Here is a 22,670-nt window from a genome sequence, read left to right as displayed (position 1 = left end):
CCGATGAGCAGGGCCGGTCGGGGAGAGCACAATCGTGCAGCTTTCTCTACACTCCCCTGAAGACCGGGGGAGGTGGCCTCTCTGATCGCCCCCTCCCCTATATAGACGCTACTATTTTTTTTAGGGGCTTCGTAATGTAATTCCCCACGGGGCCCCTAGAATGCTGGGCCCTTGGGCAACTGCCCAGAGTGCCCATGCATTTGGATGGTTGCCTTAATGTTGGGCTGGTTAGGCCCAACCAGTCCTGCAGGCTGCAGCTGCTGATCGGGTGGCTGTGCGCCCCCTCGCAGCTGCGCCCGAGGCGAGTGCCTCACTCACCTCACCCTTCCTACAGCTCTGTACCCGTGGTAAAAGCTGCAGCGGATGATTCTTGCCACCTATTGGCTACTCTAAGCAGAAAATCGGTGGCTGGAAAGAGCTTCCATTCAAATCAATAGGAGCACTTTCCACACATATGCAGAGTATGCAGCCAGCACTGGAGCAGATTGGAGCTGAGTATATGACAAGCTTGTAGATGTGCTCTACAGAAAATATCTAGGGGTCCAGGCCAATGCGAGGATCTGCACGAAAGCCCCACACATTTGCAAAAGCAACGCCACAAAAATTGAAATCTCACAGCTATAATATTCCTTTAAAAAAAGTTGCTTTGAAACAGTTGTACATGTTTGCCCTGTAATTATCAGAATCAAAACTCTATCTGGATGAGGTATTTCCCGACTCAAAGATGTCAACTTAACTAGTTTAGTGACAATGATACAAAACAAACAACGTACTTTTTTTTATCAGTTTTCCTAAGTTTTCAATATATTGGTCATACTAAATATAAACATTATATATATAATGATATCACAAGTTCTCTATCATGAACTGAACTGCCATACATGCACATAAATTAATCTAATAAGGTACTGAACCGAGCACCTATAGATATATAGAGAGAGAATATTTTAATAAATAGAAAATGTAGGCATCCGGTTTTTTTATTCCATTAACTCCATGAGGCGGGAGACAATCTCCAGCGGACTACTCCTTCCGTCATGCTCAGCGGGCCATTGGCTGGCTACGCGTGATGGGAATTGTAGTATTGCTTCAACTCAACTGAACAGTGTCGGCGGGAGGAGCCGCGGCGTAGAGGAAGGAGTACAGGCGGAGCCAGTCATGTTTTGCTGGCGAAGTACTGTTGTGTCCGCGATGATACCGGTTCTTAGCGCTAGGATATAATCAGGTAGAGGGTTACATCTGCTCTCCGGCAGCAACATGAAAGAATGGCGAAGCGGCAGTGAGGAGGAGGAAGGGGAAGAAGAAGGGGAGGAGGAGGACAGCACTCCACTGCTGAGGGGCCAAGATGAAGGCCTGGGTAACATCCAGCAGTACCCTAAAGAAAAAGGTTAGCGCACACCGCAAAATATCTCCTTACGAGCTCCAGATGTTCCCCGGTTTTTGAAAATGCTAGTAACGCTTCGCCCGAGTTGCGCATGCGCACTGGCGTCGGATGTAGGAAGCCCTTTTACATCATATACATATAAAGTTTATTATAATTGCTAGGGACAGTGCGTGCTGGAAATTAACTATTTGCTAGGTTTCCTAAAATAAAAATACAATGCGTGTAGTAGTTAGTTTGTTACCATGGCATAGGACCATAAACAATTCTCTCCATATGCATGTACCCAATCGATGCACCTTCTTCGGTGTTAATTCAGTAGGTTTGCCATCATTCACCAAAACCTGCAACATAATAATTAAACATAAATAAGTGCAGAGCATGTAATGGAATCTGTCACATTGTTTGTCATCAAGGCTATAGACCCAGAGCAAATGCTTATCCCCCCCCTTGCAGGTGCTTACATACTGCAGGTATACATTGGTATATAAATTGGTGTTTGGGCGCAGAGGCTTGTACAGTCCCTCAGTGAGCGCATGCGAGGGGCTTCGCTGACGTACGCTGTGAGGAAACTTTCATGTCTCTACCACCTTTTGTACTTCTTAAAAGAAAATGCCAGTAAACTTTAGAAACTTTGCTTTCTTCAAAGGAACTAAAAGTCTTTTGGCAGTCTGTGTGTTTTTTGAAAATTACAATAGGATGCTCAAAGTTATCTTAAAAAGTTTACTGTCTCTTTAAAGTCGAAAATCATTTGATCTTCAGGTTGCCGCCCCGGCCATTGAATGGCTATGAATTCTACAGGCTGCAGGTCAGTGTGAAAAAGGCTGCTCAGCTGGGTGTAAAACTCATACCCCAAACGCATTGAATGCAGCGGATGATTTCATCGTACGGATTTACGGCGTTTGTTAGACTGACCCGCAGCATGTAGCGAAGGTGTCATATTTTAAATGGCAACTAGCGTTGTGGCCAGCACAATGTATACGTAATCCGTACTTGCTTTAATCTACCTATTGAAATAGCGCTACAGGATCTTCCATAATTCTTCCATTTGTGTTACTATGAATCGATCAGTGGTTTGCGAGGATGTGTGGATGTACGTGAAAATATGCCATGTAAAGGGTGATGGTCAATATCTATCTGAACAGAACTTTAAATCAAAGTTTACATTCATTTACACATACCTTGTGTGTAATAATGAATAAAGGATAAATAACTATTGATACCCAAAGTAAATGTTACGTAATATGAAAACCCTGACAATAATATTCTATGGTCTTCTATGCGTACAGGTGTCATAGTTAATATAATATAACGCGGCATCGTAGGCAGATTGTCCGTGCATGGGAACTCCTGGGGTTTCGGTGTTAGCCACAGTGGAATCATTCTCATGGGTGAACAACCTGGAGCCAACTCCTTCATATTCCTCTGTGATTAAATGCATCATATCCTCCGAATTGGTGTCTTTCTAATTGGATATTACAGTTCAATCGATACAGGTAATTTAGTTTAGAATATCTTTACACGTTTAGTAATAGGTTTCATGAAAACATTTCAGTTGACGCCATAAACAGGCTACTGCACTAGGATCCTCATGGTGAGATATTTAGTAAATATATTAGTAAAGCAATTGCTTCAGTGGTCATTGGGGAGGGAACAGAAATGTCGTGACTACTTCCCTTTAATCAGTGCAAGGGTGCTTCCCAATTTATTTCAAGGCAGTATAAAAGGTTTAAGTGCCTAGCATAAAGTTGGACATGAATGATGGTAATTGCCCCATAACAAGCCTTCTAATAACTACCCATACAGGGAGGTGCCATGTTTAGGGATAAAACAGTCCAATGAACAGGAGCAATTAATTGTTACAACAAAAGGGAAAAATCAGAATTGCACAATTGTTACTTAAGGAACTGTCTAATGTCCCTAACACCCCTACTATAGTAGAACGCATATTAAAGTACATTGGTGTACAGGTGCCTTTGAATCAGCTGAAGTGCTTTGTGTATTTGAATATTCAGAATCCCCCCCCATGCATCTGCAATGTGGCCCACATGTACACTTAAAGGGACCATCCAGCCATCATATACATTGAAGTGGATATGATGACTGGAGTGTCCCTTTAAATGAAAAAATAGCCATATTGGCTGTTTGTGAACATGATGCATCCCATTTTATTTTAAAACAGATCACACCTGCATCCTTTCACATGAGATGAGATTGTATACTTTTCTGTACAAAACACCCACCCCCTTTCCATTCATAGTACACTTGGTGGTATTTCTATAAAATGTCTCATACCTACCTGGAATAGTAGAGGGTTTCCACAATCCCATACCACAGTTGGCTAACTTTATTTCATGGTGTTGGAACATGTTTCTTATAAAGTGTTCAATGAATGTCTAAACTTTACCAATGGTTGGTTACTCATGGATATCTGTCATTTGATAAAGTATATGGCTGTTCACTTAGAAATCCTTTCACTGTACTGATGGTTGCCAACTATATTTTGGTAGGAAGTACTACCAGTTGTTCTAGGAGTGTGCACTGGCAATAGGGGTGCGCATGCTTGGACACTGCAAAACACAGGGATTTGAAGACATTAGGTGCATCTGAGCAGAAGCCCAGCTCCATTGACAGTTTTTTGGAATCCAGTTGCTTGGAAGACATAGGGTAGTCGCAGGCAAAATCATGATGGATTTTAGAATCTAAAGGTAATACTTAACTATAGTGCATTAAACGTCATGTGATGACTAGCTTTATTTAGTCTATACAGCTATAAAGCTTTGAATTTGGAAAAAGTGACAGATCACCCCACCCCCATAATAAAGGAAGCTCATAGTGCTGGTCAGCAACATGTAACAATGACATAGTTATATGGCAACCCAAGTAGTAAATGTCCGATAACCTGATACAGTTGTCAGGAAGAGCTGGAACATATTCCAATTCATTCTAGAAAGCTTCCTGTTTGGAAACCTCTTATGCATTGCTTGCATTCAGACCTGTCTCGTGACTTTTGAGTTGTTTGTACCTTCTAACCTGCTTGGACGGGAACATCCTGTTCCAAGTGCATTACTCATTTTTAAAACTGTTTTTATTGCACCAGTTTAAAGTAAAATGTTTCATTATTCATCATATTTAGCCATGCTGACCTCGTATTACTTTTTGAGATTCATCTCTATGTACATATAAACAACGTGTCTATCATTACTGCCTGTAGACATTCTTCCCTAGATTTGAGCTAACATGTTAACAAGCAATACCAGATCTTGTTTTCACAAACGTCCCAAGTGTGTGCACAAACACGTTACATTCCCGAGGCATGCTTGTTTTAGGGAAGTAGCTCATTTACAAATATTCTTTTTATATGTATTGGTAATTTACAAAAAAAAACATTCTTTATTGTCATTTCAGCTGTGCTGTGCCTGCATTGTCAGAACATGCATAACTAGATGATGGAAAAGGTCTTTTTTTGTGGGGTCTACTAATATATCATACAGCTTTTTTCTTTTTGTTTTGTTTCCCTTAGCTTTTATCTTTATCTAGTAAGATAAGGAAGAAAGTGTAGCAGTTAAAGCACGTGATTGCTTAGACTAAGCCAGCTGCCCTGTGGATGATTTAAGAATACATGATCTCATCTCATTTGTGCTTTGCGGCTGTCTGGGGATTTATACTTCCATAGTGAAGTTAAAGGCACAATAATACACTTTTTTTCCCTTTTTTTCTTTTGGGTATACCCGATCCTTGGTATGTGATCACCTCCTAAAAATCAGATAATCATAAAAAAATGAATGTACATTTTTTTGTTTATTTAAAATAATTTGATGAACAAACTGGAAAACAAACAGAATAAAAAAAACTTTGAGAAAAATGCATTTCTTGTTTTTATTTCCCAACCTGCCCTCCCAGTTATGCACATCTGATCCCAGGCTTGCCACACTGCCTTCCATGTATGCCTTATTATTATTATTATCCGACCTTTGTTTGAGGTAGGATTATAACACGAAGAGTATTTTTCAGAGGATTTGCAGTGAAAAAACCCGTATCTTATATTCGATAAAATCGAATGATTTTCATTATCGATTATTATCAATAATATTGATTAGTTGTTGCAGCCTTATAATACATGCATTCAAGTGGAATGACAAGACTAGAATAACCGATACATTGGGTAAAGGGGACCCTGCGTGCAATCTTACTACATCTGTTTCAGACATAATAAGATTATATGTTATTTCATTTTTATTTTTAAAACCAGTTCAATGAATGGTGAATTCACTTTGTGATGCAGAGATACAGCTACTGAGTGTAAATACTTCCTGTTGATTTTATATTATTGGATTTGGCTTTGCTAGTTGAATAATGGTTGTGGACTTTATTGAGTTTATTTACTCCTGTGACGTAGTACGGTTTTATTCTTCTCCTATTGAGCATGACTAGGTCATACTGCACAATGCAGGTACTCCACATTCAGAAACTGTGACCGCAGAAAGATATAGTGCTCACTTCTTCGCTTCTTGTTATTCGAAGTCTTGCAAGGCAAGAGGAAAATTCCCAACAGTAAGAACATGGTGTTTTCTTGTTACTGTTGTACATAAAATATGTGTATTACATATGACTTAGTATGCAACTTATTGTAGCCTTATCATGCACCCTTTTTTGTTTTTTACTTTTTATGAAATTGATGTTTACTATATAATTTAAAATTATGGGTTGTTGGCTATGCGCATGGGAATTACTAGGTAAATTAGCATTAAGGATTTGTTTATGCTTGTCATTGTCTGTGTGTGTGTGTGTGTGTACATGTTTACGTTAATAGCTTGGGAATCAAATCTTATAGTGATTATTCTAACATTATGTAAATGTAAAGCAACCATTGGGACTACATTGAGATACTCTGGTCATGTAACAATTGCAGATACATGGACTGTATTGCCATTCTAATATATCCGTGCCTGTAACGGAAGTAAGCGATGCTGAACCTGTTGTGCAGGGCACCATTGATGTAATCCTATGTAGTACTATAATAATGTAAATTGTTGGTGCTGTATAAATAAAGAATAAAGGTAAAGTTGGACCTAGTGTAGGAAGCACAATTTGTCTCATTTCTAAATGTCTGTGAGTCATGACCCTCAGCATCTGTGTAGCATCAGCAGCCTCTCCCCCTCACAGAGTAACAAAGAAGGAAAGACATGTAACAGGAAAAACTTGGGGGTTTGAGGGGCAGGGTTCAATTGCTCTTATGTAAAGTGATGGGGAGTGTTCTGAATACACACTATATGGACACAAGTATTGGGACACACCTCTTAATTTAAAATTCAGGTGTTTCTATCGGACCCATTGTCACCGTTGTGTAAAATCAAGCACCTAGTCACGCAGTCTGCATTCACAAACATTTGTAAAAAGAAATGGGTTCGGCGAATTCAAGCATGGTACTGTGATAGTAGGGCTGCAACAACTAATCGAAAATACATTGCTAAAAATCGATAATGAAAGTTGTTAACGATTTTCATTATCGATTAGTTGAATCGATTTGCTCAAATATTAGATGAGGTTTTTTGGGGATGCATTGGTAAGTCTGGGGGGACAGAGTGGCATATCTGGGGGGGGGGTATAAGACATATCTGGGGGCAGAGTGGCAAGCCTGGGGTCAGATGTGCATAATGGAGTGGCAAATGAAAAGAAATGATAACAAGAAATGCATTTTTCTCAATCATAGTTTTTAATAAAAATGAATAGTTTACATTAGGGCTGAAACTAATCGATAGTGAAAATCGTTGTCAAAATTTCATTATCGATTAGTTGAGTCGCTTTTATCGACTATAAAATAAATGCTCTGAAAATACCCCCCATTTTAAAATCCAACCTCAAATAGAAGCACCGGCGGAAGTGTAGGGTAGAATCGGTGGTTATCTGTGCCAGGACCCCTTCAGCGCTCTGGCAGGCGGTGGGCGTCTGTGCGATGCGCGCAGACAACCTCCACTACTGCTCTTCACTTCTGCTGGGGCTTCTATGATGGAGCACCGGCGTCACATGACTTTCCGGGGCTTTCAGCGGAGGTTCACTGGCTGCCCCTACTAGACACCAGGGAGTATGGGAGGGGGGCATAAGGAATATCAGGGGGGTGTAAGGCATATCAGGGGGCATAGTTGCTTATAGGGAAGTATAAGGAATATCTATGGGCAGTATGGCATATCAAGGCGCAGAGTGTCATATAGGAAGGTATAAGGCATATCTGGGGGCGGAGTGGCATATCAGGGGGCCCAGTGCCATATAGGGGATATAAGGCATATCGAGGGGCACATTGTCATATAGGGATATAAGGTATAACGGTATAAGGCATATTAGGGGGGCAGAGTGGCATATCAGGGGGCACAGTGGCATATAGGGGGTATAAGGCATATCGGGGCACAGTGGCATATCAGGGAGGCAGAGTGGCATATAGGAGGTATAAGGCATAGCTGGGGGCAGAGTGGCAAGCCTGGGGTCAGATGTGCATGCCTGGGGGGCAGGTTGACAGATAAAAGGAAATAAAAACAAGAAATGAATGTACCTTTTTAAAATATAGCTTTTATTAATATGTCAATAAAATAAGAAGGGAATTAGGGAAATGCCATTGTGATATAGATAAAAGGATTAATGACATGTTAATGTAACTTTTAAGTGTTTCTATTCTGATGTTTATTTTTAACACCCAGTTCATTTAATATTTTTTTTTTAAATCTGATTAATCGAAAAAATAATCGGCCAACTAATCGATTATGGAAATAATCATTAGTTGCAGCCCTAGTTTACATTTTAACTTTTGTTAGGTATTAAACTTTAAAATAACTTTTATTATTATTATTTGATAGTAAAATAAGGTGATTAGAGAAATGCCATTGTGATAAAGAGATAAAAGTACAATGACACACGTTAATGTAAATTTTAAGGTTTTTTTTTTTCTGCTGTTTACACCCATTTTGTTCACCGAATGCTGAGGTGCATTGCGCTCAACAGTTGGCGACACTCTGCTGGTTCCATGGCTGAAGAGTTCCAAACTTCCACTGGCATTAATATCAGTACAAAAACTGTGCGGAGGGAGCTTCATGGAATGGGTTTCCATGGCCGAGCAGCTGCATGCAAGCCTCACATCACCAAGTACAATACCAAGCGTCTGATTGAATGGTGTAAAGCACACCGCCTCCGGACTCTGGAGCAGTAGAAACATGTTCTGTGAGGAATCGCGCTTCTCTGTTGGACAAGTCTGGGTTTGGTTGATGGACAGGAGAATGTTATCTACCTGACTGCATTGTGCCAACTGTAAAGTTTTTCTGGAGGATGGATAATGGTATGGGGCTGTTTTTCAACGGTTGGGCCCCTTACTTTCATTGAAGGGGAATCTTATTGCTTTAGCATACCAAGACATTTTGGACAGTGCTATGCTTCCAACTTGGGGAAGGCCCTTTTCTTTTCCAGCGTGACTGTCCCCCAGTGCACAAAGCAAGGTCTATAAATATATGGTTGGATGAGTTTGGTGTGGAAGAACTTGCATGGCCCACACAGAGCCTTAATCTCAACCTCATAGAACACCCTTGGGATGAACTGGAGCGGAAATTGCGATCCTGACTTCACAAATGCTCTACTGGATGAATGGGCAAAAAAATCCCACATAAACACTCCCACGTAAAAGCCTTCACAGAAGAGTGGCACCTGTTATAGGGCGAACCTACTGCATAGTAATTTGTTGGTGTAATGGTCAGATGTCCTGATACTTTCATCCATGTAGTTTGTGTGTGTGTATATATATATTATATATATAACAAAGGATGGTCAGCACTCCAGGTCTTCAAGTTAACAACTTTTCTTTATTCAAACAAAGTCAAGTCGACGTTTCAGTCATTGGACGTTCTCAGCATTTTGGCTGGGAGTAGTGTGTGTGCGTATCACTTGGCTGAGACAGCGATTGAAAGTAAAGAGATTTACCAGTACCTGTGGTACCTTTTTAGAGTAGCAACAGATAGTGTGAAATGATCATTATTTCAATATTCTTTTTTAAATAAACCCTATCTCTAGTCTTTGTACTCTCCATTCCATGTTACATCATGCCCATTTATCCACCATTTTAACCCATTTCCCATCTGTTTCGCTTGTCCATTATCTTGTTCCTGACACCCTCTCCCATATGCCTGCGTTATTTTGGTTGAAAAGGCTTGTCATATGTGCTCGTCACAGCAAACACCAGCACATAGAAATCAGATTGGTTGGAAACTTTAAGTACACGTAATAAATGAAGCGTTAATGGTGATAGATAAAGCAAGCAGTTAAGTACATATCCCTGCTTCCTTTAATGCTATTAAAAGCAAATATTGTACTTGGAATGTAAACGCAATGAAAAAGGTCACAAAGAAGTGGAACAGAAAGCTCTCTATATTACTGTGTATTCAGAAGGTTTTGTTTGCTTCTTTAACATGGCATCGGAAATGTTCGCTTGCTTTTCAGTGCCTGTGTGCTGCTCTGCTCGCTACAACCTGGCAGTCATGGCATTATTTGGATTCTTCATGCTATATGCGTTACGTGTTAATCTAAGTGTAGCCTTGGTGGATATGATCAATTCAACATCAAGTACACAAGAAAATACAAGTGCCGAAGTGTGTCCGGAGCACACGCTTTCTCCGGTAGTCCCACACAATAGTAAGGTAAGGTTTGTATACGTTTCATTATTATTCTGCAAGCTACTTTGCCCAAGTATACATAACTTCTTTTGCCATATTGGGAGGGAGAGGGTTGATGCCCCTAATTTTACAACAAAGAGCTTCATTATGAAATCCATACCATAATAAATTAGACCATATTTAGGTGGTTTGCAGAGCATTTAATATAAATAGCTAGAGAAATGTAGGGTTGTACAGTGAGTGGGTACTAAGAAGACCAAATTATTTGCCACTTAATGCAGCTAAAATCATATACACATTGTGTCATTTAAAAAGTTTATATGGCATATATATTATATTTATATACGCATACTAACTGTAAGATTAGATTGGTCTGTGTCCTAGCATTTAGAAATGTGTAAGGGGGCTGGGTTGAGGAGATCAAAGATCCCCCCTGTAACTAGCCCATTGAGCAGCGGGATACTGTGGGGCCTGATCACCCAAGCAGGCAATCTGTTCCCTGATTTGGCACCAGGAGGACTGCCGACCCCTGGAGCTGCTGTCCTACACTTAGACTTGGGCCAGAATACATAACTTGTTGTACCCTAAATATTTGTTATCCACTTGGATTGGCCAGGGACTTCAGTATTCACCTAGGTTCTAAGTGTTGAGATACAGAGCTAAAGCACTCACATGCTAGGAAATCACAATGGATAGATCAAAATGTAATGCATTTTAATATCATTATGATAAATTGGTTGCTTCCCTTATTACTAAAAGTGTTTTACAAGTATTTTGTGGTTGCGAGCCACACACAATTAGGGATTAATCTAGCCTTGGTGCAGTATTAATCTAAATTTTATTAAAGACAGGAGGCGAGTATTTTGCATTCAACCTTCTTTACTGTTAACCTCCAGCAGCAAAACAGTTAACAGAGAACAACAAAACAACCAATAGGAACACAGGAAACAGTCTATAAAAGTCTGCAGCTCTAGAAACTCCTCCTCTTTCTTTGCGCAACTGAAAACGACGGCAACAACATCCCATCAGGAACAGAGGAGAAAACAGGAACACCATGGCACGAACACCTCACACCACCGGAGGACGACCTGTAAGACAGAGAACGTGACAGTACCATGCAAAAGACATGCAAAGCATGACACAAATCCATAGTCACAAAGCAATAACAGACAACCCCCCGATAACCTCCCAAACACGCCACCATAGGAAACAAAGAAGGGAGGGACAGAACAACGAGAAAGGGGGGGAAAATACTCGCCTCCTGTCTTTAATAAAATTTAGATTAATACTGCACCAAGGCTAGATTAATCCCTAATTTTATAGCAAGACAGGAGGCTTCGTATTTTGCAATTTTAACGCAGCTAAATCAATGCCAAGGCAGCGTGAGGCGGGGCCCGGAAATAAAAGGTCCGGAAAGTAGACTCCCTGGACCAATCCGCTGCCGACAAGAGGTCCGAGAGGGAACAGCCGGCCGACAATGCCGGAGGCGGCCGCGCCACGAACAGAGTGTGCCCCAAAGGAGCCCTCAACGCCAGCCAAAAGGAGAAGCCAACGAATCCACCTGGAAAGAGTAGGGACCGAGACCGGGCGAAAGGGACGTACGTAAGAGATGAAGAGCGGACCTGAGAGGGACGACCGAAACAGAGCCGACCTGGCGAGGTAGGAATGGACACAACGGGCCACACAAAGGAGTGGCCGCCCAGGAAAGTAAGGGTAAGACACCAAAGAAGAGTTGGACTTCGTCCTACGAGACACGGAGACAGAGACACCCTCGGGAGTAAAGGAAAAAGAGGACACGTCAAAAGCCCGAACATCGGACACCCGGCGAAAGGAAACGAGACACAGGAGAAGAGCCGTCTTGGCGGAAAGCTGACGGAACGTCAGGCCATCGTTATCCGGCCAAGTTTCCAAAAAATTGAGAACTCGGGAGACATCCCAAAAGGACTGATAACGAGCCTTCGGAGGTCTAGAGAGCCTAACACCTCGAAGGAGACGACAGACCGCCGGATCCTTACCGACACCCAAACCCTGCACCGGAACGTGAGCAGCCGAAATGGCCGAACGGAACAAATTAATGGTGCGGTAGGACCTGCCCAAGGAAAAAAGATGGGCCAAAAAATTAAGGACCGCCGTCACAGGTGCAGTAAGGGGATCAAGGTGTCGAACCAAACACCAGCGACTCCAGGCGTTCCAAGCCTGGAGGTAAGATCTCCGGGTGCCTGGGGCCCAAGAGCCCCAGAGCAGGTTTCTAGCCGACTCCGATAAGCCCGGCACATGCCAGGAACCCCGGAAACCGACCAAGCCACCAGCGTCAGACGATCCTGGAGGATAAGAGGATGAGGGTTCCCCTCCGGATCCTGAAGCAGATCCCAGGTCGAGGGAAGGATCAGAGGATCCGCACACGACAGCTCCAGAAGCAACGGGAACCACGGCTGAGTCCTCCATAGGGGTGCTATCAATAGGATTGAGACCCCCTGACGACTGACGGCATGCAGAGTCCGGAGGATCATGTTGAACGGGGGAAAGGCATATGCTCCCTGAAGAGGCCAGGACTGCAGGAAAGCATCCACCGCCGAGGACAGCGGATCTGGGAGCCAGCTGAAGAAGGCCTCTGTCTGACGATTCGACCGGGATGCGAACAGGTCTAAATGGAGAGGACCTCGACAAAGATGGAGAGAGTGGAACACGCTCGGCAGAAGGCGCCAATCGCTCACGTCCCTCCAATGTCGGGAGAACCAATCCGCTACAAGATTTTCCTTGCCAGGCAGGTACTCCGCCCGTATGGACAAATGATTGTCCAGGCAGAACTGGTAAAGATCCTTGGTGAGCTCCGTGAGGAGCCGGGATCTGGAGCCCCCCAGCCTGTTGATGTAGCAGACGGCGGAGACGTTGTCCATGCGCAGCACCAGGGAACAATGGGTGACTCCCTTCATGAAGCTGCGAACCGCGAACGAGCCAGCGATGAGCTCCAGGCAATTGATATGGAGATCGCGCTCCTCCGAGGTCCAAGGACCCCCGGTAGCCACATCCCCGCAAACTGCCCCCCAACCAGACAGGCTTGCGTCGGAGTCCAAGACAAAATCTGGACTTGACCCGAAAATGGCACGGCCGTTCCACGCGTCCATGTGGACCAACCACCAATGGAGTTCTAACCGGGCCTCGTCCGACAGGGAGATCATTTTGTCGTAGGAGGCCGACTCGCGAAGGTGCCTTGTCTTCAGACGCTGAAGGGCCCGATAGTGGAGAGGGGCCGGGAATATGGCCTGAATGGATGCGGACAACAGGCCAATAACCCTGGCAAGGTTCCTGAGCGAGACCAAGCTACCGCGCAGGAGCCTGCGGATCTCCTTCTTGATCACCAAGACCTTGTCGCGGGGAAGTCTGAGGACGGACGCCACCGAATCCACCGAGAAACCGAGGAACTGAACGGTCTGTGTCGGGACTAAAACCGATTTGGCCTCGTTGACGACAAACCCCAAGTCCTGAAGTAGGTGGACCGCTAGGGAAGTATCGCGACGCAGGGACTCTATATCTTGGGCCATGAGGAGGATATCGTCCAAATAAATGATGGAGCGAATCCCGCGAGCCCGAAGGAACTCCATGACCGGCTTCAACAGCTTGGTGAAGCACCACGGAGCGGAGCTGAGGCCGAAAGGGAGGCAGGTGAACTGCCAAAGGCGGCTGCGCCATCGAAACTGCAGAAACCTCCGATCGTCGTGATGGACAGGGACGGTGAGGTAAGCGTCCTTGAGGTCGAGGCGAGAGAACCAATCGTTCTCCCTGAGAAGGTCGCGGAGTAGATGTATGCCCTCCATTTTGAAGTGGCGGTACACTACATGCCTGTTGAGGGCCCGGAGGTTGATCACCGGGCGGAACTCCCCCGATTTCTTGCGCACCAAGAAAATGTTGCTGATAAAGCCGGCAGGGGAATCTGCCATTTCGATGGCACCCTTCTCTAGGAGGGAGGAGAGCTCGGAGTGCACTAGGGAAGCGGCGTCGCGAGATAGCCTGGGGAGAGGAGGGAGAGAGGTTTGCCGAGGGACAGAGAGAAACTCGAGACGGAAGCCCACCACAGTCTGAAGGACCCAAGGATCGGACGTGAGGCGAGACCAAACATGGAAAAAACGGGCGAGCCGACCCCCGACAGGAATGTGAGGAAGAATAGGAAACAGTCTTACCTGAAGCCGATCTTCCCCTGGTGGACGAAAAACCTCTGCCCCTGGACCCACCTCTGGAGAAAGGAAGCCGGTAGTGGGAGCGGTAGGCGGTGGAGGCGTCCGGAAACCGGGGTCTTGAGCCAAACGAGGCCGTTCTGCTGGCGGCACGACCCCTCTGCCGGCCAGCTCTGGAGGAAAAACGACTCCCTGACTGGAAAACACGCCTCATGTTAGTCTGGGCCTTGGTGAGGGAGGTGAACAAGTTCACATGTTGGCTCAAATCTTTAATAAATTTCTCGCCAAAGAGTAGACCTTTGGCTTCAGCGCCCAGCTCCTTAGGGGCCAATTCGGCCAACTTGGCGTCCAGCTTAAATAACGCCGCCTTGCGTCGCTCGGAGGAGATAGCGCAATTGGCGTTGCCCAGAAGACACAAGGCTCACTGAGTCCAGTCGCGAACCAACTGGGGGTCCAGGGGAGTACCATCAGCGATGGCTTCATCAGCCATTTGGAAGACTTGCGTCAAAGGGCCCGAGACGTCTAAAAGTTTGTCTTGTGCTGAGCGCAAACCCAGCTCAATTCCCTTACGTGGGTCTTTACCATTCTTGGTGAGGAAAGTCACGAAAGTCTGGTCGAACTCGGGGGTATTAAGGACCTTATCCTTGACCGTAGGACGAGGGCACTCTGAGCGGAGTCGCTGACGTACGTCCTTGTCTAGAGGACGGCGGATCCAGAACCGCAAAAACTCGGCAATGTGCGCCGAAGGAGTCCACTCCGAAGAGCGTGGGTGGCGAAGGGCTCTGGGGTCAAACAACGGAGTGCCGAGGTCATCCGTAACTTCAAACGGTTGGTCGGGAGCGCTGGACGGGTTGAGCGGAATCTTGGGAGGATCTGGAGCAAAGTCCTGTTCCCGTGCCGGGGAGGCCAGACCAGAAGAACCAGCGCAGTACTCATCTAGGACCTCATAGTCAGCGAGGTCCTCAGTTGGGGAAATCATGGGAAGGGCCGAACTGCGGGCCTTCTTTAGAGGAGCCTTCCCTGTAGCCGACGTTGAAGGCAACTCGCTCCAGGTACGCTTCTGGGAAGCAGCAGTGCCCGCGGGGGAAGACAAACCGCCCGCGTCTGACTCCACAACCCCGGTAGGGGAAACGCTAGGGGGCGCCGGGCGCGCAGATTGAAGCTCCTCGAGGACGGCAGGTAGTGATGCAGCCAGCGCGGAGCGGAGCCAGGCCTGTACGGCCGCCGGAAGTTGGTTTTGCAAATCTTCGGCCATTGTACTCCAAGTGTGTCTGATGGGAACACAAAACAAGGAGTGCAAAATCCAGACACAGGCCAAATAACCGGGGTTCACCGGTACAGTAAATGCAACACAAGGTAGGTGCCGTATCCCCAATAACGTGCCCGGAGGAGTGGGGTTCACCACGCCTGATAACTGCAGGGGGGCTACCCGAGCAGAGATAAGAAGGGGTCACCCAGTGAGCCAAAATCCAGCAAGGGGGTCACCCCAGAGAAAAAACCTGAAAGGGGTTCATCCAGAGATTCTCAAAGGCAAGGCCATAACAGTAATAGGCAGTGGGGGTTCACCCATGGGGAGGTCAGCAGGGGGTTACCCTGAAATCAGATGCCAAGTAGATGTGTTACATGAGTACAATCCGTTATTTGCCTTGTAAATGCAGCCTGGTGAATGAAGAACCTATAGGGGCTGTAAAACACCTAAAAAGAAAAGACCCTACAGAAAAAACAAGCAATGCGGCCGAGAAGGCCCAAAATCACGAACGACCGAGCGCCGCGTGGTGAAGGCCGCCAGAAAAATAGGCTGGGGCCGCCACCACGCCGCGGACGACCAGAAACGAAAAACCCCGCGGACGGGGCAACAAACGAGGCAGCGCGCGGAAAATACGGGCCGCAACGCGGTAACAACACGTGGGCGCGGGCCCAACCGCCGCGCGGGAAACGGGCCGAAGGAAACCGCCGTACGGAAGACGGCAGGACGCCGTAACCGAACGCGGCAGAACAAAGGAACACGCGGCGAGACTCCGCACGTCAAAACGGCAGGCCGCCGCGCATCAACGCGGCAAACCGCCGCGCATCAATGCAACAAGCCGCCGCGCACGCACACACGGCCGCGAAAGGATGGGGAAAGAATAACCGCCCGATGGCGGTCGAGGAAACCTAAAGGGCGGGAGCCCACAAGGCCTGACAGACAGGCCGAAATGAGGTAAGGGAAAAAACAAAAGAGAGAGCACCAAGATGCCCGCAGGGAAGGGACAAGCAGCAGAGGGAAAATAAGGGAAACCCACAGCTGCACAGGTACCAAAATAAAATACACTATACAATGAAATAAATAAAATATTCGGTACAAAAAAGTACTGAGGTAATTATAGAAATATAATGGAATGTTCTCACCTGGAGGTTAAGCAGCAAAGAAAGAGGAGGAGTTTCTAGAGCTGCAGACTTTTATAGACTGTTTCCTGTGTTCCTATTGGTTGTTTTGTTGTTCTCTGTTAACTGTTTTGCTGCTGGAGGTTAACAGTAAAGAAGGTTGAATACAAAATACAAAGCCTCCTGTCTTGCTATAAAATTTCTCCTACAAATTGTACTGCCAAAACCAAGCTGCTCATTAACAATGAGTTGCAGACCATTACATAGACAAAAAAACTCTAATATAAATATATATATACATGTATAATTCTTCTTGTATTTCTTTCTCAAGGGTAAGAAGTATGACTGGGATGCAGATACCCAAGGCTGGATACTTGGTTCCTTCTTCTACGGCTACATCCTTACTCAGATACCTGGTGGTTACATAGCTGGAAAAATTGGTGGCAAGCTATTACTTGGGTTTGGCATTTTTGGGACCGCTGTATTTACACTACTGACACCAATTGCTGCAGACTTAGGGCCAGGGTATCTTATAGCCGTCCGTGCACTGGAAGGTCTTGGAGAGGTAATTGAATGTCCTATCTGGTTTTGCAGATAAACAAGGTGGCATAACTTTCCACTTGACCCCAAGTTAACTGTTATGCCTCAACCCATAAAGTTCTTTTTTGGCTAGCAGAAGTGAGGATACGAGCAATGGGTCTCGAGAACTGCATCAAAAAGCATCCCTGATTAAAAAGGAAAAACACTGGAGATCAGTCTGGATGTTTCTATATAAACTCTATATAAATGTTTTTTTTCATTATAATATTGGTATCAGTATCCATTGTTTTAATTTTATTATTACTGTACTGTAGTTTGGGAAGTCTTTGGACTATGTTTTATAGCTTCACTAATAAATCGAGCTGTTGTCTCTTCAGGGTGTTACTTTCCCAGCTATGCATGCAATGTGGTCATGCTGGGCTCCACCTTTGGAGCGAAGCAGGCTATTAAGCCTTTCATACGCAGGTCAGTACATAATATGGTGGTTCTCTCTTTCTTCTTGCTGGCATTAATAAACAGTTATGAAGCTTAAGTCACCTTGTGATATTAATAGGCCAAACCTGATGTTTTGTAATTGGAAGAAGATAGTAGAGATTGGCACATCACAAATAAAAATGGTGACCTGTGTACACAAAACACCACTTCAAATATTAATTGCTGCACTACACTGATTTCAAAGGCCTTATGAAATGTGTGTGTTTTGTTTGTTTAGTGCTTTCATTGTTCCCTTTTTATTTTTAATTATAAAACAATTTCTTAAAAATGAATGTTAATGTTATCACTCTGGCAATTATTAGAACTATGGCTGTTAAACAGAAATGTCAGCTTGTTAAATATGCATTCTATCATCGTATTGTTTCAAGAGGAGATTCTTTAGATTATTAAGATTATAGCTTTTATTGTGCTAACATAGAAAAATATCTAGGAGTCAAATAAGCTTTTAGGACCACAGAAGTCCCTTCTTCATTATGTCTGAAGATGGGACATCTTAGTTAGCAAAAGCTTATGCAGCTAGAAGGTATCACCTTCAACTAAATTCAACTCAAACTAAAGTTCCATGTAGAAATCTACCCATTGTCCTATCTTTAAATTACCTGTTCACATGTCAGGGTTAGGCAAATGCAGTCTGTCAACTTTTGTAGAACTACAACCTCCATAATAGCCAGCTATCCAATACTTTGGTAGAGCATTGTAAGCGTTAAAGTTATAAGACAGCTGGAGGACGGCATGCATTATGTGCATGAATAACCCTGTGCGAGAAGCACTCAAACCCATAAAAACACCCGATGGTGCTAATAAAAATACAGAACCTATAAAAATCGGTACATGACTACTGTAATGAAAAATTCTCCAGTGTAGGCTACTCTGAGCTCTCCTGAGGTAGTGTCTTCATGAGTGGTCAGTGTCACTCATGAGGGTGTGGTTAGCCACTGTAGGGGCATGGCTAGCTCAGATGGTATTAAGTGCGTTAGGCGTGGAAGGAGAAATTGGTGGGGAGTGGATTTAGCTAAACGGAGCTCCCTTGCACTGGAGAAAGAGAGGAGCGATCTGGAGACCCAGCAAATTATTGGTTTACCTGGAGACTCCAGGTCAAATCTGGAACCAGGTATGCTTATGTGATGTATACCTTTGACAGATACTTGGCCGTGTCCTCTTGTCCTTATGTTGAGATTGCCTCTCTAAACCAGACTAGTCCTCGGAGAAAAACTTTTAACGTTTTATGTGTCCTTTAGAACAATGTTACAGTGAGGTAAAAAAGTCCATGAACATCCAGCCATCAATAATGAGTTCAGGGACATACTGGGCAAATATTTTAAGCCCTGTAAAAGGTACAAAGGATTTTAGGGTAAATATGTTATGTATTGTGTATGTCTTACCTGCTGAACAATTAAGGTAAATGTCAAAGCAACTGATATGCATCCTTCCATACTCAAATATGTTCGGTAAGGTCTTTTCCTTTCTACAGGTAATGTGCCTGTTTTCCAGCTATGAACGTAATTTACAGTTCAATGTTTGGTGCGTATCATCATTACTACTGGCTTGTAATGCTTATGGGTTATTTTATTGGTTGTAATTAGGTGCACAGCTTGGAACAGTTGTATCTCTTCCTGTATCTGGCCTAATTTGCTACTACATGGACTGGGTTTATGTATTTTACATATTTGGTAAGTATGCGCTATACAGTATTTACGCTTAGCTTAATATAACATGTTAGTGTTTACAGTGGAACATTGCAATATCCTAATAACTCAACAATAAAATTAAACTCTATTCATCAATGTAAACACTATATGTTTTAATTTTTTTTCTTGTTATTTTATTAAATACATATGAGAGCCAAATGCAAAGAAAATATTTGTATATTAAATAGGTTTGTCGCCACAGAATGAAGCGTCTATTCATGGCAGAAAGTTTAAACTAGAGCCCTGCGCGGGACTACTTTTTTAATCCCGCTCCCGCGGTTTTTAATCCCGCTCCCGCAATGTGGGTGTGCCGCTCCCGCACGCTCCCGCCACATTTGTGGCCAATCATGCCCGCCTCCTTACCTGATTTCCCGCGCGGCTGCCCTCGAGTTGTTCCCTCACGGCGTCTCTTCTCTTGCTCCGCCCAGGAACAAGGCGGAGTCACAGGAAGTGACTTCACATCACGTGACTCCGTTTTGTTCCTGGGCGGAGCAAGCTAGGAGACACTGTAAGGGAGCAGCAAGAAGGCAGCCTTGCGGGACTGCGCGGGATTACCTGGACCCGCAGGTACAGTGCCTGACCGCCCGCTCCCGCCCGCAGCCCCAGCAAGACCGCCCGCGCCCGCAAGTTTTTTGGCGGGACCCGCCTCCCAGTGCAGTCCTCTAGTTTAAACCAAACATGACATTTTTTTTATAAATTAGTTACCCATGTAAAAATTGTTATTTAGAATGAAGGCATATTCAGACATCTATGTAGCTTTTCTATTTTAAGTTATTTTTCATAAATATTTTTTTATTTTACTCATAGGTGCCTTTGGTGTTTTATGGTTCATAATGTGGCTTCTTCTTGTAAGTGACACTCCACAATTACACCGATCAATCTCTGACTGTGAAAGAGAATACATTCTGTCAACTCTTGAAAATCAAGTAAGTTTGTCAGTGGTCATGGTGCCCATAAAAATGTCATCAATGCTCAGGGCTAGGTACCATGTAAACAAGCTTCTGTAGACCAGTAGTTCTCCAGACAGCTTTCATCAACCAAATACAATGGTTTTGCTCTATGGGCTTTGTTTTCTAAAGAGGAGTCTTTTAGTTGAACCTTTTTATTGGGCCAACAAAGGAAAAGATATTAAGTTACATACATTTTCGGCACCTCTGAGGTCTCTGCTGACCTATATAATTTTTCTCTAAAGTGGGAGATAACAACAAGGGTGTTTCCAAAACAGTTGTTTAAGTTCCTGATATCAGTTTGACCTGTGATGGGCTCCAATGGGGTTTTTCAGTTTTTATAATGCCAATTTTAATGTTACTGTTGATATTCAGTGTAACAGCATTATGAAATTTGCCAGTGTTCTATAAAAAATAGTTTTTTTTTCTGAACTGTGTCCAAGTGAATGTAGGAGACAAGTAGAGTCAAGTTAATACCTTTATTGGAAAACTGAGTAGATTCTAAGAAAATAGCCACCAGGGGGAGCTGTACAGTCACAAAAACCCTATTTTGACCGAACAGTATATCATACTCGCAGCTTGCATGTTTTGACAAACACACATTGAGGAATCACTTGTATGCCATTGTTTAATGTATAAAATAATATTCCTTTGCAATTGGAGAAAATTATTTTGCATACAACACTTGAATTAATATTAACTAGCAACATACATGACTACTTTGTCATTTGGGACTACATTTCTATTATTTTAGTATTCAATGCTCCATTATGGACTTTTTGCCTCTTTGTAATTCCACTCTAGTATTGTAGAACTGTTGCAGACCTCTGGCAACCCCACTTCTCTGTGATCTTGCTAGCTCAACCAAAATGCTTAGTACTGCTTCTCCCATTCTATAAAGGGTGCTTCTGTTCATTAAAAAAATCTCATGTTCTTTAGATCTTACATTTTACTACGAAAGTGGTTCTGCAACACATTGTTATGGCTAAGGCTTGGTTGTTCATCAAATCGCATAATTATCTAACAGTTCCTGCCTATCTGATCCTGGGAACTATAATCAAGAATAGCTCATTGGAATAGCATCTTAGCTAGCAATTGTACCTACTAATAGAAATTTATTTTAAGGTGCCATAGTATTGTTCCATGCAGAAAACAATTATGAATGTAGTTTTCCCACCTAGAATTATCTTGAAGTTCGAACGGGGAATGGTACCTGTTTATTAAGTGCGTTCTGTACCTTAATTTATGCTATCAGTGATGAACTCTATCTTTTTCTTCCAGCTTTCCAAAGAGAAATCTGTACCAGTCTGTTCAATTGTGAAGTCGGTGCCGTTATGGGCTATTATCGTAGCTCATTTTTCTTATAACTGGACCTTTTATACATTGCTGACATTACTGCCTACCTACATGAAGGACATTTTGCGTTTTAATGCCCAAGAGGTGAGTTTAGAATGTGTGGTTAAACTATAATATACATATTCAATTAGCTAACAGCCCCTAAGCTAAACCAAAAAACAAGAGATACCAAGAGTGCACATACGTATGTTTGTGGTGCCTGCTTGCCGTTCAGGGCGACTGATCATTCTCTGAGTGCATTTCATGGCCCCCCTCATAGCAAAGAACTGACTGAACATTATCTGATGCAGTACTGTGGTCTGGCTTCACATAGACAGGCTTATGTATGACCAGTAAATAAGGTTAGTACTGAATTGTAAAAACCAAAAATGACTTAATCAGAGATTTCAGACAATTTTGTTATTGGGTGGAATTATTGAAATCATCTCTACTAGTGTGTTTTCAGTAACTAATTATGGACTAAGGTTCTCTTGTATGTCATAAAAGACCCCCTTAAAATCTCAGGAGGGGGCATGCTCTTTGCCCTCTCCTGTTCCCCAAAACATCTCACACACCCAGTGCTACTGCTCAGTGGGATCTTTTAAAAAAGATACAAAAATCTTGCCTTGCATCTACCAGTGCCTTTGAAACTGGTCTACTAACATCCCTACATGTCTTACTTATAATTAGATTGGCATGTGCCATGGCTTAATACTTGTCATTGATGATGTTGTTTGAAATTAAGTTTATTTTTTTATCACAAACAACTTTATCTCGTTTTCCCCAGCTTTTATCCGTTTGAGTGAGACATAAAAGCTTTTTATTCACCATAGATATATATATAGATATATATATATACACCGTATTTGCTCGATTATAAGACGACCCCCCAAATCTGAATATTACTGTATTTGCTCGATTATAAGACGACCCCCCAAAATCTGAATATTTAGGAAAAAAAAGCCTGAATATAAGACGACCCTATATGAAAAAAGTTTTACCAGTAAATGTTAATTCATGTAAACTATTACATTTTTTAATAAAAGCTATGATTAAGAAAAATATTTTTTTGTTTTTATTTCCTTGTATTTTCCAACCTG

At 43.5% G+C, this 22,670-nt stretch overlaps 1 protein-coding gene across 1 annotated transcript in view; it reads left to right on the top strand.

Moving 5' to 3' along the window:
* Nucleotides 1–1,257: 1,257 nt before the first annotated feature.
* The window catches only part of LOC149302386 (sialin-like), a 29,385-nt gene continuing 7,972 nt past the window's right edge, over nucleotides 1,258–22,670 (top strand). The window contains exons 1-7 of the mRNA XM_089482453.1: nucleotides 1,258–1,387; nucleotides 9,857–10,053; nucleotides 16,897–17,130; nucleotides 17,483–17,570; nucleotides 19,184–19,270; nucleotides 20,096–20,214; nucleotides 21,517–21,675. Coding sequence (XP_089338579.1) covers nucleotides 1,258–1,387; nucleotides 9,857–10,053; nucleotides 16,897–17,130; nucleotides 17,483–17,570; nucleotides 19,184–19,270; nucleotides 20,096–20,214; nucleotides 21,517–21,675 — 1,014 coding nt within the window. The remainder of the gene's footprint in view (nucleotides 1,388–9,856; nucleotides 10,054–16,896; nucleotides 17,131–17,482; nucleotides 17,571–19,183; nucleotides 19,271–20,095; nucleotides 20,215–21,516; nucleotides 21,676–22,670) is intronic.

Source organism: Sceloporus occidentalis, unplaced genomic scaffold (assembly GCF_023333645.1).
Source record: "Sceloporus occidentalis isolate IW3139 unplaced genomic scaffold, rSceOcc1.0.p SCAF_19, whole genome shotgun sequence".
Lineage (NCBI taxonomy): Eukaryota > Metazoa > Chordata > Lepidosauria > Squamata > Phrynosomatidae > Sceloporus > Sceloporus occidentalis.
This window is presented reverse-complemented; position numbering and strand designations above follow the sequence as displayed.